Source organism: Oratosquilla oratoria, chromosome 4 (assembly GCF_046742065.1).
Source record: "Oratosquilla oratoria isolate Oo_2021 chromosome 4, ASM4674206v1, whole genome shotgun sequence".
NCBI classification, from domain to species: Eukaryota; Metazoa; Arthropoda; class Malacostraca; order Stomatopoda; family Squillidae; genus Oratosquilla; species Oratosquilla oratoria.
The window spans coordinates 4,105,427-4,129,871 of NC_134780.1; the positions used below are offsets into that span (position 1 = coordinate 4,105,427).

A 24,445-nucleotide genomic window follows, 5' to 3' on the forward strand; every position below is an offset into this window, starting at 1 on the left:
AGATTGTAGGAACATTTACTTAACTACTCCCCTTCTAGTATTATTTTATTTCTAGACAGATTTAGATTAAGTAACAAAACAGCCTTGTGAGGACCAGTAGGTCTGTTGCAGTTCATTTGCCCATGTAACTCCATGTAACTCCTCCTCCCCCTCCTTTTGACTGCAGGAGAAACTTACTAAAAGGGATTTTCACTTTTCTCATGCTGCCCCATTTAGTCATCTTGTATGATAAGTATTGAAAAACAATGGTATAAAATCATAGCAAAATAAGAAGTGGAGACCTTGAAGTGGTAAGGGATAGATTCAAATGGGACAGCGAAAGTTAAAAAAATAAATAAATAAATAAATAAATAAAAAAGTGGTTCAGTATTCCTCTGTGAGTGGTGACTCATCTCTTAACATAAATATACACCGTATGACTCTGGTCCATAGGGGTGCCTATAGTCCCAAAAGAATTGATTGTACAAGCATGCAGTCAGCACTCCAGTACAGGATGGGGATAAACCAGCTCCAACTGATGGGCCCTGTTTATGAAAAACTGTCCCTTGCTGCATTGGACAGTATATAGTTGATGTATAGATATGAAAATAGAAGACAAGTTAAGTTAACATTAATGGTTAATGTTGATATTACATAACCTCATTCATTTATGTTTCAGATACAATGTTGCTATTACCAAAGTACTGGGTAAGTACATGGAGGCCATTGTTGTGGATACGGAGAAGACAGCCAGGCAGTGTGTGCAGTACCTAAAAGATCAGATGTTAGACCCAGAAACCTTCCTTCCATTGGATTACATTCAGGCCAAACCTTTGAAAGAACGTCTCCGGAACATCAAAGAACCTAGAAACGTCAAACTACTCTATGATGTGTTACAGTATGATCCTTCAGAGATTAAGCGTGCAGTGCTCTTTGCTACCAACAATGCTCTTGTGTGCGAAACACCAGAAGATGCATCTAAAGTTGCATATGAGATGGAGGATGGTCATCGGTATGATGCAGTGGCCCTTGATGGTACCTTCTTTTCCAAATCGGGTATTATCTCGGGAGGTAGTTTGGATTTGGCTCGCAAAGCCAAACGATGGGATGAAAAACACCTGTCTAACCTGAAACAGAGCAAAGAAAAACTTTCTGAAGAACTCCGTGAGGCCATGAAGAAATCACGTAGGGAGTCTGAGCTCAACACTGTGGAGTCACAGATCAGAGGGTTAGAAACCAGACTTAAGTACTCAAAGACAGACAAAGAAACAACAGAAAAACAAATTGCACAGATGCAGAAAGAAATTGATAAGTTGAAAAGCGAGTTGAATACTTTTGAACCACATGTTAGAGATGTAGAGAAGGTCATGGCAGAACGAGAGGCAACTATAAGTGATGTGAAGGAGAAAATGAACAACGTGGAAGATGTTGTTTTTGCTGATTTCTGCAAACAGATTGGTGTGGAAAACATACGTCATTATGAGGAAAGAGAGCTGAGGGCACAAACAGATCGAGCTAACAAGCGGTTGGAGTTTGAGAAACAGAAGAACAGAATATTAAACCAGTTGGAGTTTGAGAAGTCACGTGACACCCAAAGTAATGTTGCCCGTTGGGAACGGTCAGTTCAGGATGATGAAGATGCACTTGAACAAGCAAAGCAGGCAGAACAGAAGCAAATGTCAGAAATTGACCGAGCCATGAGGGACTTGGACAAGAAGAGATCAGAGAAATTAGCTAAGAAGTCTGAATGTGATGAAATGGATGATGATATAGGGAAAGCAAGAAGAGAGGTTGGAAGTATTGCCAAAGACATTCAGTCAATGCAGAAGCAGATCAACGCAACAGAGCACAAAATTGAACAAAAGCGAGCAGATAGGTAAGTGACTCATTCATATTTTCATGTTCATTTCTCTGTATGATGAAGGGGCTAGGGAAGGGACAAAGGGATCAGCAGCTCCTGTAATAGTCGAGACCAAAAACTTTTTGGTATTAAAAACATAATTAGCAGATCAGGGCAGTTGCACAAGAATGTGTGCAAAACACAATTGTGTCCTGATGAATATCAGTTGCAAATTGCACAAAGCATGAGACCATACACAGGATTACACTCGTGGGCATGAAGAACATCAGGAACATAAACATAAAATTATTTGCACTTACTTAGCCTTCTCGATTTTAAGAGGTTTATTTTTCTGAAAGGAAAGTGACCTGATGGAGATGGAGAAGGTCCTGGAGTGAGTGACAAGTGACAACTATACTAAAGATAAAACAAGGTCTTCTTCCTCATGAGGAAGGCAGCCAAATCAGAGGCATGCACCCACACCCATCCACCACCCTCACTTCCCTCTAATCTTAGTTCCTCATGGATGAAGGGTAATCCCAGTCCCCTGCCCACCACCTGGGTTGTAAGCAGCAGTACATCAAAACACTTCATCCATAGCTAGGCTGCTTCACTTTCACAGCAACCCCGCCTCCCCATCCCATTATGTGAAAAATAGAGAAGCCAGAGAAATTCCTATACAGAATGAATTTATTAAATTGTACTATTTAAGACTTCCCATGCTTTGACTGGCTACCTTTTTTATGAATATGAAGAAGCCTTTTGGTGTATAGATAGTTTTGTTATAACTTGTTGCATTATTTATTATTTCATTTGTATTTGCTGCTCCTACTTCAGTTTGAATTCAAATGTATTGACACAGTTAAGTATGGTAAATATCTTAATGTTTTACAGTAATTCCCATACATATACACAAATAGTTTGTGCTCTTGCTTTGTGCCATTATGAAAGTTAATTATTAGACAATCTTGTGCATTGCACTTGTACTAAGTACTTCACTTGCACTGCCCACCACTGATAATTGGTTTATCTTACATGTTCAGTACAAGGTTAAAAAAAAAAATCCTTTATGTAATTAGGTGATGTGTTTTGTGATGATTGCTGGTGTTTAATAGGAACCCAAATTGTGATGATTGCTGGTGTTTAATAGGAACCCAAATTGTGATGATTGCTGGTGTTTAATAGGAACCTAAATTGTGATGATTGCTGGTGTTTTAATACATACATATACATATACCAAAAAGAAAAAGGCATAAAAACCATTCCCACCCATTCCATCCCTAATACACTCCACTCCCCTCCACCCTCCCTCTTATCTTGGCACCTCCTGGATGACGGGTCATCCCTGCATCTTGTCCACTGCCCTGGATCAGAGGCAGTGTCGCAAAACACAGCACATCCACAGCAAGGCCGCTTCATTAAATCGGCAACCCCCCCTCTCCGTCCCCTCATGCAGAAAAGGAGAAGACGGGGAGAAATCCCTTCGAGCTGCATCAAATTTTTCTCACACATATTACAGTTGGGAGATAGGGTTGATGAAAGAGTATTGGGATGGTTTGGACACATGGAAAGAATGAGTGAAGAAAGACTACTAAAAGAGGTATGGAAGACAGATGTGGAGGGAGTGAACATGAGGGGGCAACCTAGGATGAGATGGATGGATGGGGTAAAAGGGGCTTTGGGGAAGAGGGGAATGTCTGTTGAGGAAGGATGGGAGAGGACAGAAGACAGGGGTGAATGGAGAATGGTTGTATTTGGATGATATTGTGATGCATGAGGTGGAATGGGTGGGGATGGGAGGTGAGATAGTATGTGTGAGAAAAATTTGACGCACCCCAAAGGGATTTCTCCCCGTCTTCTCCTCTGCATGAGGGGACGGAGAGAGTGGGGGGTCACCGATTTAATGAAGCGGCCTTGCTGTGGATGTGCTGTGTCTTGTGATGCTGCTTTTGACCCAGGGCAGTGGACAAGATGCAGGGATGACCCGTCATCCAGGAGGTGCCAAGATAAGAAGGTGGAGGGGAGTGGAGTGTATTAGGGATGGAATGGGTGGGAATGGTTTTTATGCCTTTGTTTTTGGCTACCTCCATTGTAAGGGGGAAAAAGCCTTTGGTATATGTATGTATGTATGAGTAATCTCCGAATTCTGTGAACTGGCTGGATTGTGTTCTCGGTGTTTATTATTACTCAGAGTAAAAGAGAATGAGTAATACAGGAGTGACTTTATATTTTATAACATGAGTATTGTGATGCATCATCACACATCAAGCATTCAATGCTGCTCTTGAGAATTTGACTCATATTAAAGAGGGGCTGAATCACCTGATTGCAGGTGAAGAGTTTGATAAAGTTTGAAAATGGAGAGCCTCTCCATCCATCATGCAGGATCACCACAAGCAGATACCCATCATTGCTTCCATGAAGTGGGTATTAGATGTGTGTATGTATAAAGTACAGCCAACTTATGTTGAAGTTCAACAACAAAATAAACCAGCAAGGTTCTTTTGGTCCATAACAAGGTTAACTGGAGGTAAAAAATGGGTTCATATATCTTATCTAGTTGAAGTAAATTTAATAATTTTTTTCTGTGTTTTAGGCATTCAATATTAAAACAGTGCAAGATGGATGACATCTTAGTACCCATGACCAGAGGCAATATGGAGGACATAGACAATGAAGGAGATGGAGGAGAGTCCTTGGAGTACTCGTCAGGACTCAATACACAGGTCAGTCTCTCTCTCTCTCTCTCTCTCTCTCTCTCTCTCTCTCTCTCTCTCTCTCTCTCTCTCTCTCCCTCTCCCCCCCCCCCCTCGTGTGTGTGTGAATTTAGTTTTTGAATAATTTCAATATACCTGGGTGTGTCTCAAGTATAGGGATGAAAAATCAAAGTCACTGAATTTTTTCTCTCACCCTCTGAAATCGTTTCATTTGGAATTATAAAGGAACAGAAAAAAAACGAAACCTCTACTCCAATAATAACCACTCGCCCAGCCACTCTTCATTTACTCATTCAAGAGAGTCTTCTTCTTTGGGTCCGGGTATTTCAGCCGGCGGTCTTGAACCCCTCGGAGCAGGTCCAGGAGTCCATCCTCCTTCTTTGTCAGTTTCTGGTTGAATGACTAGACCAGCGCAACTGCGCACACGGCAAAGTCATTGACCACAGCCTGCTCCTCGACGACCTCCAACCGGCTTTGTAATCCTCACAGTTCGGCCATTCAGTAGGGTCGACGGTCAGGAATTCTTTCCCGATCTGGAGCCGGTCGATGAACTGTAGCGTCCTCCGGGTTACGAACTGCACCAAACGGCCGTCGAAGGCCTCAGGTGGTAGTTGAGGGCGGACTTGACGAGGACCAGGTTGATGTTCAAGACGACGGACCATGGTTCTTTTGGTGTCCGCCGAGAAATTTTGATTGAAGAAAGCGAGGGCCACAAGTTCGTCACCGAGGTACCAGAGATGTCCATTCAATTCTTTGATGGCTGGACCCACAAGCGTCTTGTTCTTGAAGGCCAAGAGGTCCTTCATCATGTCCAGATCATTCCTCGGAGCGGCGGAGGCATTGGGAGTGACGATCCAGCGCTTGGTGTAGAGGACCACGCCAAAGATGGCAATGTCTCTTACCGCTCGCTGGTCTTTCGGTCTCAGAGGAACTTGGTCCCTGAAGAGCCAGATCTTGATAGCGTACAGCAGGGTGGCCATCCAGCGTGCACGGTTCATGGCTCCGGGTTGGCGGAACAGCACATCACGTTTCTGTGTAATGTCGTATCCGAGGAAGATCAGGGCCAGTTCGATGAGTTCCTTATTGTCATCGCTCGGTTGAGTGCTGGTAGAGTGATGGACATAGAAAGCGATGAGGTTCTCATGTACCGGGGCAATGACCGCTTCAACATTCGGATCAGATGAAGCTGGTTTGAAGTCGTCTTGGACGATGTATGGCCATGTTGCTCTGAAGCTTTTGAACAGAAGGTTGTCGGGGCCAGACGACGGACCAAGAAGAGCATTGCAGACCCCTCCCAGGACAACTTCGTGGATGTGGTGGCGGCAGGTGATGTGGAGAAGGTGCCGGCCCAGTCTCACTTCCAGGAGTTTGCACGCACCACCTCTGATGCCAGTGTTGGAGATGGTGGTGTCAAAGCAGAGCCCCTGGACCTTGGTTTCCAGGCCCAAAGTCCTTCAAGCAGGTCTCGACCGCATCTAATTGGGCTGGACCTGTTCCATGGGGCTTTTGAGGGGCTCCAAGAAGCTGAACCACCCCTTTTCCCGTGATGAGGATCGGGAGACGCTTGATCATCTTCTGGCCATCCAAGCTGTCCATCAGCTTGCCGTCCCAGTCTACGGTGAGTGACGAATCAGTCGAAAAGGACGCCTTTAAACTGCTTGCAGTGCTGGATCGTTGGCGAGCCCGTTGCCGGTGAATGGAGCTTGGGTTGATGTTGTACTCCTGTATGTTTTCACCCATACTCCGAACCGTTTCAGCCATGATGTACGCTGCGTTCCGAGAGGATGTGTTCGTCCGATCCAAGGTAGAGGCGAGAAGGGGAGACAGCAGATTCTTCGGTCGTTTTGCTGGCAATGTGGTTTTAAGACCGGATAGACCAGGTAGAGGAGATTCCTCACTCAGCTTGGCAGCCCTACCAACAGTGCCCGATATAAGTATACCAGAAGCGAAGAGGTGCTCATCACACTAAAAGATACATGCCCTGGGCGAGCCCTTCCCTTGCTCCGAATTCGGGGAAAATTACCATGTGAATTTTACTTCACAAACTGCACGAAACCAGGGGGTGAGAGAAAAAATAATCCGGAATTGATTTTTGAGACACACCCTACTGTATATGTTTCATTAGTATAAAAAGTGGATAAGTGAGTTCATTAATGTTAATGTAGTATGTGTTTATGTGTATGTGGTAAGTGTTGTCATATGTTGGTTGCAGCTTCAGTTCTTTATTGGTTTATGGTGGCGACTGTTGTGCATGTTAGGTGGAATTGATAGCATTGTTGCATTTGATGGAAGTATGTGTATTTATTTTTGTAAGTTTAGATCATGTGAGGCATATGTAAGGGCATGGGTTGGTTTTTATGTAGTTGACCAACAAGAAGAGAAGTGGGAGTGCAGGTGGCAGTGTGCTGACCTATTGTGAAAAAGCAGGAATATAGAAAAGGGAGATTGTTGAGGGTTGTGTGTCAGAGAGAAATGAGGGACTGGCTCAGCCTGGAGACCAGACATTTTGTTGTATCATATCATAGTTATTATATTTATATGGATAATGTTTTTTTTTTTTTTTTTTTTTTTTCTGTGTATATAGTAACTTTGTGATTACAATTATAATTCGAATCTGTGAACTTTCCTTAATAATAACATTTCTTCTGCAGTTAATGTATGAGAAGGAGGCTCGCATAGTACTGGACTACTCTTATCTGAATGAACAACAGAAGGATATTGATGACGCAGATGATGTGAGGAAAATGGAACACAGAATGCAGAAACACATCAACGAGCTCCTGAACACAATCCAACGTATTCAGGCTCCCAACTTGAAGGCCATGCAAAAACTAGATCTAGCACGAGAAAAGCTCCAGGAAACAAACGAGGAGTTCGACAATGCCAGAAAACGAGCCAAAAAAGCCAAACTGGCCTTTGAACGTGTGAAGAAAGAACGTTATGATCGGTTCATGGCTTTCTTTGAGCATGTTTCAAATGAAATTGATGGTATTTATAAGGTAAGGACAATAAATGCATATATACTTAACCTCTTCACTCCGGGGCACATTGCACGACTGGCAGCATTAGCTGCCCGACGTGCGATGTTGCGTCATAATAATTGAATTATAAAGAATATAGTCGATGCTCAATCGTTCGTTCTCTTTCACCCGTGAATTTTGATAACCATAGAAAATATGATGAAGCCAGTTTAGAGAGAATGGAGGTTACGTAGGTACGACTACAATAAATATAATCAAGACGCCGACGTCGGCATCATCGCGTACCCACTTGCTCCTCATGACGCCTACGTAGGCGTCACCGTATGGAAGTGGTTAAGGGACCGTCAGGTTGCTTTATAAGGGAGCATGTCCTATAACTTTTTGAATCTCTTTGATGAACTTAGGTATAATTACCATTTACATTTGTCTATAATTCCCCTGGGTATTGTATTCCTCACATGTATATATAAAGTGTAGTGAAGATATAATGAAGTTATAATGAAGTTTAATGAAGCTGTAATTAATCATATGGAAATCCTTCCACATAATTAAGCTTGGTATATATTGCAAGCTTAGATTCTGGGGAATATTTGTTATATTGTACATTTGACCAAACTTATACCTCTGATTTTTTGTGAATTTTCTTTTCTGAACATTTCAAAGATGCTGCAAAATTCAGGTTTCATAAATAGAAAAAAAAGATAAAATAACATTTCTTTTATTTTTTAATATAGGAAATAAAGAGCATAATTTTATCTTTCAAATGAAACAAAAATGACAAAAATCCATCAAGAACAATTGAAGAAATAACAACCAAAAGGACAAAAACATTAAATGTACATGAGAAGGCATTTAAATTTTGCTCGACATTTTTAAAAGGCCCCAGCCCCATAGTCCCCGCTTTTGGTCACTTTACCACTGTTACTTTTCACTTTTTTTCTCCTCTCGTTTCTTGTCTCTTCTTTCGAGGGCAGACTTATGAATATGGGTGTAGGGTTCTTCAAGAAGAGGAACAACAAATCCTTCTTTATAACCAACATTCTGTCCTCTTCGTTTGTTTGTTTTTTTCCTTCTCGTTTCTTCATCTGGCACGCAAGGGCCTTCACTGCATTCTTCCTCCTTGCTCGCTGGCTTTTCGTCAATCTTGCCATGATTACCGCAAGAAATTACAGTGAGGAATCAAAAATATGAAGCACGGTGAGAGCTTCAAAAGAACGTGACCTCACTTTGACGTTTGGATGGGTACTGATGCCCTGATGTGTGCTATTTCTGGATCTACGCTTGTGGGAGGAGTTGCTAAATACCTCCATAAACACAATTCCGTAGCAAAAAACAAAATAGCTATAGAAAAAATTAACGCTATTCCAATATACAGAATATTTGATACGCAATGGGGTTGCCAGAGGTTGCCAATAATTTATTTTATTCTGTATAAAAAGATAGAAACGAAATACAGCTCTATAACTTTGTAGGAGTGTTGCCAACATCATAGAGATTCTTTTTAAATGTTTTCCTAAAATTCGTTCATGTACCAGATTTTTTCGAATAATTGCCCCTGACGGACCCTTAAGGGCTTTTCCCCTCTATAAGGATGGTGGGCGAGTCATATACAAGCACTCATCCCACACCCATCCAAAACCCAGTCATTGCCCCTTTCATCTTTGCACCTCATGGATGAAAGGTCATCCTTCAACCCCACCAAATTGCTTGGGTCAAAGGCAGTCCAGCGAGCACATTTTAAATCACATAAAAACACCATTACTAAATAGGTGCAGCTGGCAGTTAAAATATGTGGAATTTTCAATACTTTTTTTTTTTCTCCATTCCAACAGTGATATATGTGTGTGCACAGCATATGTGTGTATGTTTGTACATGATCATGTGCATTTTCCATCTTTTAAGATGAGATGGATGGATGGGGTGAACAGGGCATTGAGAAAGAGAGGGATGTCTGTTGAGGAAGGGAGAAGGCAGAAGATAGGGGTGAGTGGAGAATGGCTGTGTATGGATGATACTGTGATGCATGGAAGGTATAGGGAGGGGAGGTGTTAGGGAGTGGTTATGTGTGAATGATATTTTGATGCAGCCCGCAGGGATTTCTTCCCCATCATCAGTGTTTCTGCATGAGGGGATGGAGAAAAGGGGTCGCTGATTAAATGAAGTGGCCTTGTCGTCCATGAATGTGCTGTGCCTTGCTGTGTTGCTTCTGACCCAGATGTGAGGTGTAAGGATGACCTATCATCCAGGAGGAACCAAGATGAGAGGGAGGGAGGGGTGGTGAGTGGAGTGGGTGGGAGTGGAATTATGCCTTTTGACTTTGGCTACCTCCCTTGTAATGGGGGAAAAGCCCTTGGTATATGTATGTATTTTTCATCCGGTTATCTGTGTTGACTAGTCAGGAAAATGATAATAAGTGTCATATTGTTGGCGTATATATACATATTATATACATATATATATATGGTTATCGTGGTGTGTACACCACCAAGGCATTTACTTGCTTCTCTCAGTCTACATTCTACCTCCACCGTTACTCCCATCCCGCCACATTTGCCTCCAGTCTCTGTCACTTAACCACTTCAGTATAATAATGCCTGTGTAGATTAGGTGTCATGAGGCATGAGCGGGTACACGAGGATGCTGGCGTCGGCATCTTGATTATATATATTTTTTGTAGTTGTACATGAGTTATCCCGGATTCTGTGAACTGGTTTGATCACATTTTCTGTGTTTATTATTACTCAGAGTAAAAGAGAATGAGTAATACAGCAGTGACTTCATATTTTATAATGGGAGTAGTGTGTTGCATTGTACATTTGGCAGCCAATGCTGTGCATGAGAATTTGACTCGTACTGATGTGGTTTCACTTTCAATTTGCTGCCATCCTCTCCCTTTTTACATCTCATCACCTTACTTTTACCCACATTTATCTTCAACTTTCTTCATTTGCACAACTTCCCAAACTCCATCACTAACTTCCTTAATCCCTACTCTAATCCTGCAACATGCTCAATATCATCAGCAAACAACAACTGGCTTATCTCCCATTTTACTCAATTTTCTTTAACCATTTCTAATCCCAGGTGCATTTACCTCTTGTACCACCCCATCCATGTTATTGAACAGCAATGGCAGCATGACACATCCTGTGTCATGTTGTAAGCAGTACATACATACATACATATACCAAGGCTTTTTCCCCCTTCCAAGGGAGGTAGCCAAAAAGGGAAAGGCATAAAAACACTCCCACCCATTTCATCCCTAAAAACACTCCACACCCCTCCCACCCTTCCTCTCATCTGAGCACCTCCTGTAAGCAGTAACTTTATTATATGATTGAGTGAGAGAGATTGGAGCTGTAGTTATTAGTAACTAGACAAATTTGAAAATGAATCCTTCACTATTTACAGTCACTAGCCAAGAATCAGTCTGCCCAGGCCTTCCTAGGGCCTGAGAATCCAGAGGAACCTTACATGGAAGGTATCAACTATAATTGTGTTGCCCCGGGCAAGCGATTCCAGCCCATGTCCAACTTGTCTGGTGGAGAGAAAACCATTGCTGCCCTAGCTCTCCTATTTGCCATCCACAGGTGTGTATTGATGTGATTAGTAACCTATTTAGTGTTCAAGGTGTCATTCAGTTGTCTAATAGCAGCATAATGACCCAAACCGGGCCATACAGTTAAGTGTTCAAGTATATTTGGTAGCTATTGTGATCCGAGAGCCCCAAGGTTGGATTTTCTTTTTGGAGATAGTTATCTCCATTATCATTAACAGTGTTCAATTAATGGGTATAGTGTCCCAACCCGACCAGGGGAATTGATTTGGGGGGAGGGGATTATGGTTACCCGTGTTAATCCTATTCTCCAGGACGGGAAAAGAAAAAATGAAAGAAAATCTATTTTGAGGAACTTAGGTATGTGTTCCATTCACAACCTTGAAAGGGGAAAAAAATGTGTATATCTATATATCACTGAGTAGCTGCTGCCACCCTTCCTGATTCAGTAGGCTTGTTAGTCACAGGTTTTTCTCCAGTTTCTTTTCTCTCTCGATGGGCAGGGGTGAGGGAATATGTGTGAAAAATAATTTAATGCAGCCCGAAGGGATTTCTCCCTGTCTTCTCTTTTTCTTCATGAGGGAACAGAGAGGGGTGGTCGCCAATTAAATGAAGTGGCCTTGCTGTGGATGTGCTGTGTCTTGTGACACTACTTCTGACCCAGGGCAGTGGGCAAGGTACAGGGATGACCCATCGTCCAGGAGGAGCCAAGATAAGAGAGAGGGAGGAATGGTGAATGGGAGTGGAGTATGTGGGGGTGGAAGTGGATTGATTGTGATAAACAACACGCATCCTCATAAGAAATGCCAATCATGATTACCCTGTAAGTAGATGATTTTTTTTTACCATGTATGGTGAAGCAGCATGGTGGAAGTTTGCTGGCCGAGAGGGTTAAGGTGTTGTTACTCGCGGTGAAGGTCGATGGGATGAAGGCTTGAACTATGCTGCTGGAGAAGTTGAACAAAAGGCTTGGTTCATTAAATTCCGTGTTACAAAGTCGTCTGTAAGGGGCACTATCCTAGCCTCCTGATAGGGGGGAGTTCATGACGTTAAACCATATCATCTTCATGGTGAAGCAGTGTGGGTAGCTTCGGTTGGACTCTACTGTGGAGTAGCTGTTCCTCACTGAACTACATTTGACTGAAGTAGTGTGGTGATAGTGGGTTTTGGTGGTGGCAGCAGCAGTGGAAATAGTGATGTTGGTGAATTTTATCCCTAAGGTGCTGATAACGGGAGATGTGGGTGAATAGATCTTGTGGTGTGGGTATATGACACTGTCCCTCTTATATTGGGAAGAAAGTCATTAGTATCATGTCTTGATCTACTAAGAATTTTCTTGTTTCATATTCTCAGCTATCAGCCAGCCCCATTCTTTGTGTTGGATGAGATTGATGCTGCCCTGGACAACACTAACATTGGAAAGGTAGCTTCATACATCCTTGAGAAGAAAGACAACCTTCAGACTATTGTCATCTCGCTGAAGGAAGAGTTTTACCAGAATGCTGATGCTCTTGTTGGCATTTGCCCTGATGTAAGTATCATTAAGAATTATGGCTATGAGTTTTCACAGTTATCATCACATCTTTGGTAGGTTTAACACCCAGTGTAGCAGAACTGGTTACATCAGTACAATGTTTCTGGGAGATGAATCAATCAATCTGTTGCCCCAGATCTCTCTTGCAGGAGACCCACACCACCCAGGTAACTGGCCAGTTAGGGTTTAATTGAAGAGGCCTTGCTGTGGATGTGCTATGTCTTCCTGTATTGCTTCTGACCCAGGGCAACAGATGTAGGGATGACCCGTCATCTAGGAGCAAGAAGAGATGAAGGATGGTAATAGGAGTGCAGTGGGTGGGGATGAAATGAGTGGCTACCTCCCTTGTGAGGGGGAAAAAGCCTTTGGTATATGGTATGTATATATATATATAGTTAGGGTTTGGGTGGGGCAGTGTACAATGAGGTCTTCTATGTCTCCTGTATGTGTGCATCTGGGGCAGTTTCTGTGGCCAGCCCCATTCTGTGCTGGTTTTATTTATTTAGTGGTGGGGATCAGAATGTAATAATCAAAGTTTCTTTGTTCTTTTGGGAGGGATTTTTCAGTAGAGGTAATGTTTAGAAGAGTTTGATGGAGTAAGGAGTTTGGTGGTATGTAGTTTCAGGCCAAGCTTCTTTAAGTATTTACATACCTAGTGTAGTTGGGAAGGCTTATGGGAGGATCTTGATTGAGAGGATTAGGAGAGGAACAGAGGGAGTGATTGGCAAGGAGCAGTGTGGATTTAGGACAGGTAAACATTGCGTAGATCAAATTTTTGTGGTAAGACAGATATGTGAGAAAGAAATAGGAAAAGGTAAGGATGTATTCCCTGTGGTGGGGGAAAAGAATACTGCCACCAAGTATTTCCACTTGGATCGTAAGAGGCGAGAAGAAAGGGACGGGGATTGGGACTAGGCATCCTTCTCCTTGTAGCCCGACAGGGGACATTCCGAAACGAAAAAGTGAAGGCATAAGAGGGTCTGGAAGTTTTCGGACCAGCACCCTAAGGTTTGGGTCTTTTAATGTGCGTGGATGTGGTACAGATGAGAGTAAAAGGGAAGAGATAGGTAGTATGTTTGTGAGAAGAAAGATGGATGTGTTGGCTTTGAGTGAAACTAAGTTGAAAGGGAAGGGTGAGTGTAAGTGGGAGGTTATCAGGAGTTAAGAGAGGGCGAGGGAGGGAAGGGGTGGCTATTCTAGTAAGTGAAGAGCACCGACACCAGCATCCTTGTACAGTAAGTCCTCGTTATACGGTACATATGCGTTCCTGAAAACCTTACTACTAATTGAAATTACCATATACTGAACTCATTATAACATGTAATAATAGGATATGGCAGACGTACCTTCTCCCTGCTCTTTCCTCTTCAAAACACGAACAAATACAGTATCTGAATTTTTCTTACCGTAAATGCAATTTAGGGTAGTCATTACCAAATACCGTAACTGTGAATTTACCGGATAAAGAATTACCGTATAAGGAGGACTTACTGTATACCCAAATGTGTCTCATGACGCCTACGTAGGCGTCATCATACGGAAGAGGTTAATGAAGATACAACCTCTTGTTGCCTGTTGTTATAAGGCATTTTTGTATAAATATTTGTGCTGTGATGAGCTCTAAAATCTTATTAATCCTTTTTCTTGACAGCCTGGAGAGTGTCTCATCAGCCGCGTGCTAACGCTAGATTTAGAGAAGTTCCCACGGCCACCTCCACAAACACCACAAGATCCTTTTGCCAGAGTCATGAGATAATGGCCTTCCATTACTGAAATAGACATGAGTGTGATTCAGCTGTAGTCACACTTCTAGGCCAGCAGTGGAAAGACCAGTCCGGTGTGCAAGATTGAGTGAAGTCAGTGTACATACCTTAGAAATGTACTTTCTTTGTAACTTTTCAGAGGTAGCAACTGTTTATTTCATAAATATTAAGTGGTAAAGGCACGTGGATAGGATGGAGTGTGTATCATGTTTTTGATATGGTCACCAGTCTCATAACAATCAACTTCAAAAAGTCCAATCAAACAGTGAGGGTACCACAAATCAAACAAGTTTGATTGTGGCCTGTACTGCCATGGTTATCAGTTCAATAATTCACATTTAATGAATTCTACAGTTCATATTTTTTGTGGCCCCCTTTACTGATTCACATAGGAAGTTTTGCAGTTTGTATTATTTTCTATTCTCACCAATTTTTACTAAAGAAGAAAAGAAATATTTTATGTTATCCGGTTTATATGATGGAGGAAGAAATTATTAAAAGCCTCCTGTTATTTTTAGGGAACAAGTGCAACCTAAAACCTTGCATAGAGAGTTAGAAATTTAAGGAAAGGAGAGTACAACTAACTGTGACGAGCTTAGTTTGACAAGCAAGAGACCCTCGTTTATTATCACTGCATCGTTGTAATTGCTATGATTTTTTTTGACAAGTTTCGAGAAGTGTAAACAAAAGTACAAAGTGGTAACAAGGATTTCAGAGTAAATATTTGTCATTCTTAGTCATGACTGAAAATAAATATTCTAGATGGGAATGGAGTTTTATTTTCTTACCCAGTATCAAGCAGCTCTCGTACAAGTCTAAACTTTCATTATATATTGCTTACATACTTACCAAAAGACCCTTTCACCCCTACAAGAGGTGGCCAACCAGGGCATATACCCACCCTTCACCCAGTCCACAATCATCCAGTACCCATTTGCTTTCCCTCTCATTTAACCTCTCTGCTGATGGGGAACTAGCACTCTACGGCCAGTACGTCATCGTCCCCTCTGCCCTACAGAAGTGCCCACTGGCCCGCCTCCATGACAGCCACCATGGTGCAGAAGCCGCCAAGCAACAGGGCTAGGCAAACATCTTCTGGTCCAGCATCTACTCCAACATACAATGCCTACCCCAAGCTGCCACCCCCGTCGCATCCCATCCCTTCATGGATGACCTGTGGTCCTCGTGTGCAGATCCCCCACTGCTCGCAAATGGGCATACCTCTCGCGATGGTCCTGCAAGCGTGGTGGGTGGGTGGGGGGAGGTGTGGTACATGCTTTAGCATAAGATATTAGCATAGGGCAGAGTCCCATAGTATCATGGCATACCCCAACCTACAGGGACACTTCCCATACAAGGAACCCTTTCATACGGGCAACAAGGCCTCTTCTCATACTTGTACAAACATGTACATGTGCAAACGTTAACAAATGCATACACGTACATGTGCAAATACATGCGCACGTGTACATGTGTACACTTAAATGTGCACACACATGTACTCACATGCACCTACGTACATATACATACATATATTTATACACACACACACACATATATATTATATATATATGTATGTAAATGGAGAAAAGTGGGAGATAAGTCAGCTGTTGTTTGCGGGTGACAGTGCGCTTTCTTAAGGATCACTGTGAGCATAATTTTACAATTTACAAGGCTGGTGGGCAGTACAAAGGTTTTAATGGATATATTGTTAGAATACATTTCGTTCAATATTCTATCTCAAATTTCCATTCAATCAATTTGTATTATCTAGTTTTTGGCAATTCCTTGTAAAGAATAATGAGCAGGTTACACACAACAGAAACATAAGCTTTAAAGTATTTAATTTAATTTATTTTTCCACTTTGGAAGATAAAGATTCCTTTATACCTATATAATATGTTACATGACATTGCAACTGCAATAGGCAGACATGTAAGAAAATAATTCCCATAGTGCCAACACCTTAAGTGTCCAACCTTGTGGACACAGAGCTCTTCTTGTATTGATAGAAGAAAACATTATACAACTTTCATGACAAGCATATTATAAAATTATTTTTAGGAAAATATTTGGACCATGGAATAGCAGTAAATTTTTTATACATAGTATGGGAATTTCAATAACCTTACTTGAAACTATAGCTTTTAAATTATGTTCTATACATTATTTACACAAGTTCCTCATCAATGTGGGGGCTCTCAACATTGTACTCTGACAGGTTGTAATAAACTAGCACTTAACTTTAGAAACCATTTCAATGATGTTCTTGGCTTGCAGAAGAAGGGGCATATCAATCATATGCCCCCTAAAGGTAAAAGCTCCCTGAAATGATAAATATTAAAAGCTGTAAATGACTTGCATGCACTAATTATCCACTGAAACAGAAATGTGTTGGCCGCCATTACTGTGACATTAAAATCATAACCATACTATCATTTCACAACAAAGTCATGTCGTAGCACATTTGTAAAATAATACTGATGACCCACTTTCCGAAAGTGGGTCATCAGTATTATACTATCATTTATTTTTACAGTATACATACTCCACCGCACATCTATCTCTTTGCTTATGAGAAGTATCACTCCTTCCCTATCCCCCTCATTACACCTGACACCCTAACCATCAAGCTGCCCTTCCCTTTCAATTTGGTTTCACTCAACACTTTCATGTTTTTCACCAATCCTTTCCCTTTTACTCTCATCTCTACCACATCCACATGTATTTATTGAACCCATTACTAGGGTTCAGGTTGGGGTCATCCTACCAAATCCTCTTATGCTTGGATTTTTCATAAAAGAAAAATAGCCCCCTCACTCCATCCCATTTAATCACATGGGATCACAATGGCAGCATTTTTCTCCATGTACATTACATACATATACCAAAGGCTTCTTCCCCCTTACAAGGGAGGTAGCCAAAAAGAAAAAGGCATAAAAACCTCCCAAGGGAGTGGAGGTGGAATGTAGATTGGGAGAAGCAAGTAAATGCCTTGGGGGGATTAAAAAGTGCAATGAAAATAGACATTTGGGAATGGCTAAGAGAAGATTGTACAAGGGGGTGATTGTGCTGACAGCAGAAACATGGAACATAAGAGAGGAAGAGTTTGAATGTGTTCAAAATTAAATGGGGTTACTAGGCTGGATGGAATGAGAAACAGAGGTGAGGTGGAGAGTAGGGGTGAAATGGGATGTGGGAGATAGGGTTGATGAAAGAGTATCGAGATGGTTTGGACACATGGAAAGAATATGTGAAGAAAGATCACTAAAAGAAGTGTGGAAGGAGTGAACATGAGGGGGTGACCAAGGATGAGAAGGATGGATGGGGAAGAGGGGAATGTCTGTTGAGGAAGGAAGGGAAAAGATAGGAGTGAGTGGAGAATGGTTGTGTATGGGGGGCTGAAGGAGTGTGTGTGAATGATATTTTGACACAGACTGAAGGGATTTCTTCCCTTTTCTACATGAGGGGACAGAGGAGGGGTGTTGCCAATTAAATAAAGTGGCCTTGCTGTGGATGTCCTGTCTTGCTGCATTACTTCTGATCCAGGGCAGTGGGCGACATGCAGGGATGACCCGTCATCCAGGAGGAGCCAAGAGAACATGAAGGGAGGGGTGGTGAATGGGAGTGGAGTATGTGGGGATGAAATGGGTGGGAGTGGATGTATACATTTGTCTTTGGCTACCTCCCTTGTAAGGGGGATAAAGCCCTTCATATATGTATAATTTTTTTTCTAATGACAACCTGATCATAAAAGTGGAAGCCTGTAACAGTTACAGTTTCAACTACAAAATTGTTACAAATGAAACCATTTCACACATTTTTCAAAGATTCCCTTACCTTGCCTTCCTTTTGATGCTCTTCAAAAGCCTTTACAAGTTCATTAGCCCAGGCAACCTTTTCTTCTGAGGGGGAATATGCCTTCTGAACAATGGTTACTTGTCCTGGATGAATTACTTGTTTTCCTGTGAACCCCATTCGGCATCCCTCCTCACTCTGCACTTTCAAGCCTTCCAGATCTTTGGAGAACAAGTGTTCCATGTTATTTTTTTTTATATATTTGCCTAAGATAAAAAATAACAGTTTATATATATAATTTAACTAATCTGGGAGCAATAAGCTAAAAGCTTTAGACTGAAACTTGGCATAACTGTATTTACTTCTATCATCATTACCTAACACTGGTCAACTATAATTTAAAAGCATAAATAGCTACTGCATTTTCTTCACATTGCTTTACCAAAACTACACAAGAGGGTTTAGAAATTTATCAAAGGAAGACAGGCTTAGGAACCTTAGCTTACACTCTCTGGAAAAATGTAGATTGCAGGGTGATCTAATGGAGATATTCATATAGGTCAAGGGCTTTAATAAGAGTGATGCAGGCAAGATCACCACAAACAGACACCAGGAAGAACTTGTAGTATTGAATTTGAATGGGACAACTTTAGGTTTAAGAAGTTAATAGGTAAGAATTGGTTTACCAACAGATTTGTTAATGAATGGCATAGACTCAGTAACCATGTAGTGAGCACTGAATTGTTTGTTTTATGAGAAGATTACACAACTTTATGGAAAGGGATGATAGGCAGTAAGGGACATGGGAATGCCTAGAAGAGACCTTATGGTCACTTGCAGTCTTCTCCATTCTTATGTTCTTTCTTATGAAAATACAATTATCTTTCCATTTACTTGGCAAGTGATTCTACTGATATAACCAAAATTTTTACTAATTTTTAAATCCTAATCTAAAAGCTTTGGTGTCACTGCTCACCTTTATAATCAATATACACAAGGTCCACAGCCTGTAGTCGGAAAGCTTTAGCTACAGTTACCAAATACTGCCGAGCATACAAAAGCTCTTCAGCACTTGATGTTCTTGTTGCTCCTTTGGTTTTCAAGAGGATTTCATATGGTCAGTTTCATTGCGCAGGGTGTAAAAATCAGATATGAGAGGTCAGTCAAGATTTCCTTGCAAAATAACAATTAATCATTCAGTAACTCATTAAGAATAAGAAAATAATCTTGTATGAGTTGGCTAGACATAGGACAAATATCCTTACCCCTTTCAATCCTGTCACACTCATCTCTTTCACTCATTCCTGCTTAACATGTATAAAAGATGCATTATGTTTCATCCTCAGTGTACCCATCTTATGGAACAGGTCATCACTGTACAGTACTACCTCTCATTAACGGACTAAAAGGGGGGTAACGGTGTCCGTTGATGTGAATAATCCATTGATCTGGAGTGGTTTTTGGGTGGCATAGTGATTGCACAGCACTAAACAATAGAACCAAAAACACCAAAAACACAGCAAAAACAGCTAATTAACGTCTGTTAATGAGAGGTAGTACTGTATTCTATATTCTCCAGATTGTTGTCATCTATACATATTTTCACTTATTTGATATCCTCACCACAAGCTCTTATGGCTTCATTCATTTCATCCACCCACTTTTTTCTTGGTTTCCCCCTTGCTTCCATTCCTGGTTCATGAATCCTTTAAAGATGTCTACTCTCATCCATTCTCATGATATAACCAAACCACCTCAGGTGGGCCTGTTCCATCTAAACTCCAGCCCATTCACAAACCCTTTTTGTAACTTTACAGATAGTCCTCAAGCATCTCACTGACACTGCTTCCACATGCCTCTTACATTCACTACCCATGCCTCAGTCTCATACACAGGTCAGCACAATTACTTCATAAATTCCTTTCAATTCTTTCACTAACATCCTTCTATTTCTCCATAAGGCTCTCAGGACACCACTTAGACTCTCCCCCTCCCTCATTCTATGACTAATCTCTTCTTGTCTTCCATTTTCATGGACAAGTTCCCAAATAATTATGAATTTGTAAATGTAACTAGAACAAGTGTCCGTTATAAAATCTTAACTTACCAATATCTGCACAAAAGTCATCTGAGCCAAACACAAGGCCATCCACATCAAACCTTGATGTTTTAGAGAGTTCCACTGCTTTCTTGCAAATTTCAGGAAGATTGATAAGAGCTTGAGCAGATTCTATAAACATGATGAGTCTTATCTTTTCACCAATTTCCTGGTTACCAAGGGCAGAGGTGAACTTTTCATTAAACTGAAAATGAACAAAGATGTTATATATATATATATATATATATATATATATATATATATATATATATATATATATATATATATATATATATTAGCCAAATTACCCACACATTGCTGCGGGCAAATGATGATCATTTTAATTTTGTTAGAATTTCTGGAGAAAAGTTACATGTATCAATATAACTCAATGGAAAAGTAACATGGTTTTGGGGGGAGTTTGTGAAGAGACAGAGGCTACTGCTTTATTATAGTAGATACAATACAATTATCATAAACCTAACACAACAAATACTGGATTATCTCAACAAGGAAAAACTGATAGACAAAAGAGTAATGGTGGCACACACAATAAAGGCAGTGACCAGCCAGGGCATACATCCACCCTTCACCCATCCAAAACCCACCCACTGCCCAGGTCAGAAGCAATGCAGCAAGACGTAGCTCTTCCATTGCTGCTACCTCCCCCACTTCATTCACTCCAGAATTTACAGAGCAGACTTGAAGTAATCCTTTTAGGTTGCATCAATTCATCATAAGAACATAAGAATGGGGGAGACTGCAAGACACCATAAGGCCTACACTAGGCAGTTCCATGTCCATTCACAACCACTCCCCATTCATACCTATCTTGTCTTTTCCCTTCTCTGCTTAACAGGCAGTCCCTTTGTGCCCAAGACTTTCTTCAACCCATCCATCTAGCCCCTTTTTGGTCTTTCTCAAGTTCATTCCAGTGTTTGTTTTGTGAGTTGAGTGTATATGTGTTATTTACAATTCTACTAACCCATTGCAACTGGTCTCCACTTTCAACTTTTGGAAGATGAACTGTGGATGGCAGAACCTTTGCAGATAATACTGTCTGCATGTCTTCCTCACAAAGGCCACTATCCACACTATTAAATCTCACTGAACAGTCCTTGCCAGTGAAATCAATCATTCCAGTATCAAGAACATGCCTGATCAAGTTTCTAGCCTCAGTCTGCAAAATAAAATTCCTATCAGTTATTGTTATAAGATCATAAACTGTTATGGAAACTATACACGTGTTTGTTGCCAACAAAATATGCACTTCAATTACTTTTATTGGTATTATTATCAAACTATGACCAATGATAAGTACTTGTGTGTGGTGGTGCTGAAAGGTGGAGAGCAAAATTCTCATTTTCAAAACCCATAAACACCCCTCCTGTCAGAGGAGGGTGCTGTCGCCCTGAGGGGTTGGCAATCAGTCTCTGGCCCAGATCTGTGAGGCTACAGATTTTCCACTTAGTGAAACTTGAGGCAATGGTTGACTGATTGATTATAAAAATCCTTACCAGAATGGCAATGTTGGATTCTATCTGACTTCACAAAGGTGATGCCTCAAGTTTAACTGAGTGGAAACCTACATCCCCATAGTGGCTGCCACTATGGGATGTAGGATTGTTGTCTGTATTGTATTAGAGTACGGCTGTTTCTGTCACCAGCTGAAAGTGTTAGGAGCAGAGGAGTAATTACCAGCTGTCAGCTCTCCTTATGTGAAAAGATTAAGAAAATACAATTAAGATACAGATAGATTTTGAGCCCAGTCTAGAAATTGAGTGCCAGCCCCTCAGGGTGGTTGAGGGAGTTGATGGACTTTGAAAATGGGCAGCAGGGGGATAATACTCCCTGCCATCCATCTTACAAGATCGAGGTCATTATATATATCAATAATACCAATGAACACTGACAAAATTTACCTTTTTAGAAAGTGCTACTCCGTCTTCACAATCCATAACTATACAATCTGCTGAGAGGCTTGGAATTTTTTTTAATTTTCTCTCATCGCTTCCAGGTACATAAAGCACTGCCCTTCTTGGTATATACCTTTTCTGTATAAAAACAAAGATATTCATGAATATGTAAAAAAAGAATATCAGAATAATATACAATTGGAAATAAGGAAGTAAAGAATGTGGGATCTGAAAAAGACCTGTTCTCTGATAAACAAACAAAATTGTCAGGAAATCCTATAACTTACAAAGATCAATAAAAGTGGTGTTTACCTATTTAGACAAAGAAATTATTTAAAAAAATATTAGTCACTCTAATAAGGCCTAGAATGTAGTATGCTGCAACATTATGGTCAGCCAGTACCAAAAAGAATATAAAGAAAATTGAAAGAATCCAGAGAGCAACTATGAAGATGGCCCCAGCACTTTCAAACTTATATGAAGAGAGACTGGCTAAATTGAAGTTAACAGCTTTGGAACAAAGAAGAGAGAGAAGTGACCTTCTGACGACCATCTATAGAATCATGAAAGGCACGGAAATACTTGCAAGAAAAAGAAATCAGGTTGGACAGCAGTATAAAAGAAAAAAAATAACAGGTCGAGTTTATTGTACTATTATCTATAGGACGAAAATCCTGGACAAAATTACAACCACACAGAACTGCAATAAACTAGGTGAGTTGGTTAGTTTTCATTTGCAACAGGATACACAGATATAAAAATACAATGAATATATTTGCAAAGATGACACAAAAAACATTTATGATTTCAAACATTTCTATTGTGAAACTTGTATTTTTTTATGTTTCTGAGGTGACACGCAATAATATGAACATTACTTGAGCAACTGACGATGTTGATAAATTTGCATACAAAGACCGGTTAACTTGGCCTTTTGTTAACGCTACAAAGCACCGGATCTTATTCATGTTTTCTCTCTTTCCCGTTTCGTCTACAGCCAGAGGCAGACTCAATAATTTTGTTTACATGACGGTGTTCTTATGTTAGATCATTCCATCCGTCCGTTGATATATAAAGAGCAACTAGTAAATACAAAAACAGACCTGGTTTAATACAGCAAGGGCATGGAGGCAGAAAAAGCATATTAATTTCAATACAAAAAAGAAATAAGTTTTGAAAATAAGCCAAAGCAAAATAAGACCGATGAGAATCTATAAAATAGGAAATTGTCACAACTTTGGTGTTGTGACACACTGCCTAGTGCTTCCCATTATCTTTCGTCTCTTTCAACCCCTTCGGCTATTACTAGAAGTCTTAATGCCTTCGGTAACTACTTGGTATTTTTGTTTCCCCTTCTCTCTAGCAACTGTTGTGAGAGTTTAGCGCTAATTGGTTGCAGTGCTTTATCGAGTCTATCTTCTATTTACTCAGAAACCCTCCCTTGCCTTCCAAGTCATCACAGGCGTTATAATGTTAAGATTGAAATGTCTCAACTTCTCAATTAGTTTAACTAATTTACCCTATTACATTTTTGTATCCGTGTACTTTGTTATCATGACTGATAAATTTTACCTATGTATTACCATTTGATCTTATTTCTCAATGTTTTGGTTGGAGGGTCCGCTGCGTTACATATCCCCCCTCCCACCGGCGCGTTTGCCACTTCTCTTCTAGGCTAGTTTTAATTAAGCTAATTAGGATTATGTGCCCCTTTCTCGTAACTAGTAACTATCTCACAAAACTATTAGAATTGCCTCAACTTCTGCCCAGACGTTGCGTCGCAATCCTCTCGCAATTTGACGACTGGAAAAGTGTCCCCCGAAAAACAGCGTACTGTGCCTCATGCTTGTTGCCGCTGGTATCACTTCGTGGCAGTAGGCACGCGACACTCTCATAGAACAACGTTCTCTGAGGACCTCACAACCTGTCGTTGGCCATCGCCAATCGTTTTGCAGTGACTCGTGGTTAGAGTGTTCCGAAAACTTACAGAAACAAGAAAACGTGCTTCGTGACATGCCCCGAAATCAGAATCTACAAGTTCAGTCGGGGGTCATTGCCAACCCCACTCCAGTGATTCAACACGTGGAACTTACGTGCTCTGGAAAATCGACTTCTAGAACGGGATTCGTGAGCGGAGAGATCGACGAAATCGGGGAAATTAAATCCTTGGGTTCGATTCCCCTCTCCCACACGTGTTCGGTGCTATCGACGAAGGACAGGCTTCGTTCCCGCCATCCCTATGCGACGCATGGATCCACGAATG

The 24,445-nt window shown here is 41.1% G+C and overlaps 2 protein-coding genes across 2 annotated transcripts in view; one reads left to right on the plus strand and one right to left on the minus strand.

The window, feature by feature from the left end:
* The window catches only part of SMC1 (structural maintenance of chromosomes 1), a 34,756-nt gene extending 19,617 nt beyond the window's left edge, over positions 1-15,139 (plus strand). Inside the window, exons 9-14 of the mRNA XM_076183429.1 lie at positions 659-1,855; positions 4,416-4,545; positions 7,188-7,535; positions 10,929-11,107; positions 12,427-12,604; positions 14,259-15,139. Of these exons, the coding sequence (XP_076039544.1) occupies positions 659-1,855; positions 4,416-4,545; positions 7,188-7,535; positions 10,929-11,107; positions 12,427-12,604; positions 14,259-14,363 (2,137 nt within the window). The 3' untranslated portion in view covers positions 14,364-15,139. The remainder of the gene's footprint in view (positions 1-658; positions 1,856-4,415; positions 4,546-7,187; positions 7,536-10,928; positions 11,108-12,426; positions 12,605-14,258) is intronic.
* Positions 15,140-16,049: 910 nt separating this feature from the next.
* On the minus strand, positions 16,050-23,220 carry LOC143024593 (citramalyl-CoA lyase, mitochondrial-like). The gene is made up of 7 exons (XM_076183431.1): positions 23,061-23,220; positions 22,189-22,320; positions 21,252-21,446; positions 20,276-20,471; positions 19,145-19,258; positions 18,211-18,389; positions 16,050-16,695 (listed from the first exon to the last, which is right to left on the minus strand). Exons 1-7 carry the CDS (start codon positions 23,148-23,150, stop codon positions 16,603-16,605), a joined length of 999 nt encoding a protein of 332 aa, XP_076039546.1. The 5' UTR covers positions 23,151-23,220; the 3' UTR covers positions 16,050-16,602.
* Between the last annotated feature and the right edge of the window lie 1,225 nt (positions 23,221-24,445).

What these genes read in the sequence shown, in the direction of transcription:
- LOC143024593 (XM_076183431.1), bottom strand. Translation starts at nt 23,150, where the DNA reads ATGAATAAGATCCGGTGCTTTGTAGCGTTAACAAAAGGCCAAGTTAAC. An exon ending in TGACTTTTGTGCAGATATTG is followed by an intron (nt 19,259 to 20,275) that starts GTAAGTTAAGAT and finishes TGAAAACCAAAG; the next exon opens with GAGCAACAAGAACATCAAGT. An exon ending in AGCATCAAAAGGAAGGCAAG is followed by an intron (nt 16,696 to 18,210) that starts GTAAGGGAATCT and finishes TTATCATTTCAG; the next exon opens with GGAGCTTTTACCTTTAGGGG.